The 4,091-nt window shown below is 42.0% G+C and overlaps 1 protein-coding gene across 1 annotated transcript; it reads left to right on the top strand.

Annotated features, from left to right (window-relative positions):
- The first annotated feature begins 1,721 nt into the window (after positions 1-1,721).
- Positions 1,722-3,219, top strand: LOC115357561 (uncharacterized). Its single transcript, XM_030049081.1, has 2 exons — positions 1,722-1,870; positions 2,548-3,219. The coding sequence occupies exons 1-2, from the start codon at positions 1,753-1,755 to the stop codon at positions 3,204-3,206; spliced, it is 777 nt and encodes a 258-aa protein (XP_029904941.1). The 5' UTR covers positions 1,722-1,752; the 3' UTR covers positions 3,207-3,219.
- The last annotated feature ends 872 nt before the right edge of the window (positions 3,220-4,091 follow it).

Below are 4,091 nucleotides of genomic sequence, written 5' to 3'. Positions count from 1 at the left end.
CTATCATTTTGTCTTCCTTTCATCCAAAAGACGTTTTTGTTCCTTTTGATCAGACATGGGATGCTTGCCGGCCGGCAGCAGGTCTGCCGTAGAGACTGCCATAGGCTACTTTCATTATAAACCGACATTAGTTTATACGCGGTTGCAGCAGCACAACAATGACACAGGCAACTTGGTTGATTATTGATTGCGCAAAGCTGCCATTTGCCGGTAATTGCGCTGCACGTATTAAACAATTAAATACTTTTGCAGAGGCAGGAGGAAAGTTGCATGATTTACGTGCGCGCACTGCGTGCGTGAGCGTGCATGTGCTCATGTACGCGCCCGTACCGTGCTGAAGCACACCCCCTCCAACCGTGCCAGCGCGGGGGAGGTGTACTGTATTCAAGCATCAAGCATCAAGATCACACTGGTCAAAGAATCCGGATTTAACATCTACAAATGTCAATTATTAAGCAACATTATAGAAAACAGCAACTAATTTAAAACTCATCCTCCTTGTTTCTTGATTAATTCTAGACAGCACTGAAATAACAGAATACAGTATGTCTGAATGAATGTGAAGTCTTAAGTTTGTTCATATTTTCCCCTCAGGAGTGTGTGGGCCCCCTTGACCTCAGGAAACTGGTGTCCATTTCAATGGATGGGCCCAATGTCAATTTCAAATTTTTTGAACTCTTCCAACAAGAACATGCTGAAAGGTATGAGGGCACTCAACTTGTTGCTGTGGGTAGCTGTGGACTTCACACATTACACAACGCAGTCAAAAGTGGCTTTTCCATGTGGCAAGTGGATAAACTACTGAGGGCCATGCACACATTATTCCATAATGTGCCAGCACGGAGGGAAGACTACACTGCTACAACCAAGTCCACTGTCTTCCCTTTATCTTATTGTGGTCATCGGTGGCTTGAAAACCAACCTGTGATAGAGAGGGCTCTTCAAGTCTGGCCGTCACTCACACACTACATGGATGCAGTGAGAAGAAAACAGCTCCCAAACCCTGGGACAGCATCGTTTGACATAGTGGAGGAAGCCATGAAGGACACACTCATTGTGGCCAGGTTACACTTCGCCTTGACTGTTGCCCGGCTTTTCAGTCCTTTTTTGAAGAGGTATCAGACGGATGAGCCAGTGATGCCTTTCCTCGGCACGGACCTGGCTGAGTTAATGAAGGTAGTGATTTATATGGATAGCTGTGTACATTATCACAGAACTGTTGCTAGTACAGATTAGACCTAATTGATGACACTTTGTTAATGGGGAATAATTATTTTTTTCTGAAAATTGTTTTAATTGGAATTATGATGTGATATTGTGTATGGCTTTGGATTTTTATAAATGTGGATGCTAGGTAATTTCATTTACCTCTGAGATTATGTTTTGGCAGAGTCTACTGAGACGCTTCATTAAAAGGGAGGTCCTCCAGGACATCACAACACTGCAGCTCACCAAACTGGAGGTAGCTGAAAACAGGCTCCAACCAAAGGACATCGACATTGGCCTGGGTGCAGAGTCAGTCCTCAAGGTAGTGTGTTAATTCAGAAAAGTATTTTTTATAAAATATATTCAGCAGCAGCAGCAGCAAGTATTTTATTGTACTAATTGTTGACTGCTTTTTTCTCTGTCCAGAGCAAGAAAATTAGTGAGCTCAGACTTCTTGAGTTTAGAAGAGACTGCATGCAGGGACTTTCAAACATTGTCAGGAAAATGCAGGAGAAGAGCCCTCTCAAGTATGCAACAGTCAGGCAGATGGCGTGTCTCAACCCCTCTGCCATGTTCAGGGAACCAGACACGTGCAAGAGGCAGATGAAAAGTCTTGTTCAGACATTTCTACAAGACAAACAGCTGGCAGGAGGAGTTTCTGCTGGTAGGAGTAGTTGTAAGAGAGGCAGAAGTTTTTGATAGCGCTGTTAACAAAATCTTTGTTATGGCCAGTCCTTTTTTACTTCGAAAGATGAAGATTTTTTAAATCAAATAGCAATGCTTCTCCAAGTTTTTCCTCTTCAGTAAACTTATCATTTACGTGTACTTTTTTCTTTTCTATTTGCTAGTCAGAATCATATTTGATTCTGACTGTGTGCATGTCTTACTCTTGTCATGTTCATGGACAAGCACCTGTTGTGTGTGCAATGGCTGACTTGGTAATTAAAGGTAAACCAGGCAACTTAAGAAGGATTGACTCCACACTGTTCTTATTCCCATATTGTCAAATACTGACGCTTTGTGTTGGTGGAGCGTCCTTAACCACTAACCCAAAACGTCGGTATTTGACACCTTTGGAATGAGAGTCTTTCTCCAAAGTTGTATAGTTTACCTTTAAGTAGGCTCTTTCCTTTTGTCCATCATTATGATCAAATTAATACCTTTATTAGAAGGATAAACCCCTTGAGATGCTCCATCTCATTTTCGTGGGGGTCCGTAATGTAGATACAGTAGAGATTCTGCACATTATGACCATTACATTGTTGATACATTGCAATGATGTGTTGTAATGATTCATCAATATATCCTCTCTTTTTGTCTTCTCCACTTGTTTTGTTTCAGGGGACGTCATTCTCCAACAGTTTGAAGCCTTCCTGTCTCTGGAGTGCAGAAGTGAGGAGTTCCTTTCCTTCTCACCGATGCAAAAAAGGCTTGACGTCTTCTTGAGCAGTTTCCTCAGGAACTACCCGGAGCTTTTTGCTTTTTGCCAGAAGCTGCTGATTTTGTCACACGGACAGGCCACTGTTGAGAGAGGTTTTTCAGTGAATAAAGAAATCGAAACCTACAACATGCAGGAGGACACTCTGGAAGCACAGAGGCTTGTTTGTGACTATGTCACTCGACATGGGGGAGTAACCAAAGTCCCACTCACAAGAGAGCTCTTGGATTCAGTGGCGTCAGCCAGGAGCAGATACCGTCTCCATCTTGAGACAGAGAGAAAGAAAAAAGAGTGTCTTGCAAAGGGCCAAAAGAGAAAGGCAGCTGAGGATTACTTGGAGGAACTGAAAAAAAGGAGGAACACTATAAAAACAGTTGCACAAACTCTATCCAGAGATGCGGACATGTTAGCAGAGGAGGCTGAGGGCAAGGCTGGCAGCAAGATGGCACAGCTAATAACAAAATCAAATGCTCTGAGGAGGGCCAGCAAGGACAAAGACACTGAGCTCAAGAGCATTGAGGAGGAGATTGTTGCCAAAGGAGAGGAGCTGAGACATATGTAGTGTGCGCGCGCGCGCACACACACACACACACACACACACACACACAGTTAATTGTACGTTAAGTTACTGTTGTTCATGCAGTCCATTTTCCCCCCAAGATGTTAATAAAGTAATTTTGTGTCTCTGCATTATTTATGTTTTTTATGTTGTGACATAGGTATTAAATTTCATTCATAATGGTCTTAAAAAAGTCTTAAAAAGTCTTAAATTTTATCAGGTGAAACCTGCAGAAACCCTGATTATAGTATTTGAAAAGAAATCTTTGTCACTGGTTGTATTCCACCTTGTTTTAATATTTTGATAATAAATCTATATTTTTATACTGATTTCACGTCTGGTCTGGGTGCATACGAACCTGTAAATTAAGTTCCTGGGGGTGAAATTCCCCCAGGTGGCGTTGTCGAGCACATTTAAATTCAAACCTTTTAGTAATATTTCTTTCAACCACCCGTTTTGCCACATTGCCTAGGCACCATTCTCTTGCCCTTTTCTCTCCTTTTGATAGTGTAGCAGTTGAATCAAACAGGAGGGTGATGACTCCGGTGTTCATTTTTCAAAATTAAGTTAATTGCAGTGTAGTGTAAAATTTCCATGATATTTAAATTATCATTTCAAACTCTGATTATGGTAAGTATATGTGCGCAAATATAGGCTATATATGTGTGTGTGTATATACATCCATACATACAATAGGCTATACTTTAAACTGTTTTAACATCTGAAAAAAAAAAAAATCATTCTGAAGGCGTGGTCGGTCAATTACATGTAGTAACACGGAAGGGCGCAAGGCAGTAATTTCGCCTAGGGCGGCAACATGGGCAGAACCGCCACTGGTTGTAATCCGGGTAGGTTGAGGGGAGTAATTAGCCCGCCTACCCCCACCAG

Source organism: Myripristis murdjan, chromosome 1 (genome assembly GCF_902150065.1).
Source record: "Myripristis murdjan chromosome 1, fMyrMur1.1, whole genome shotgun sequence".
Lineage (NCBI taxonomy): Eukaryota > Metazoa > Chordata > Actinopteri > Holocentriformes > Holocentridae > Myripristis > Myripristis murdjan.
Note: the sequence above shows the minus strand (reverse complement) of the source record. Positions and strands in the feature narration are given on the sequence as shown.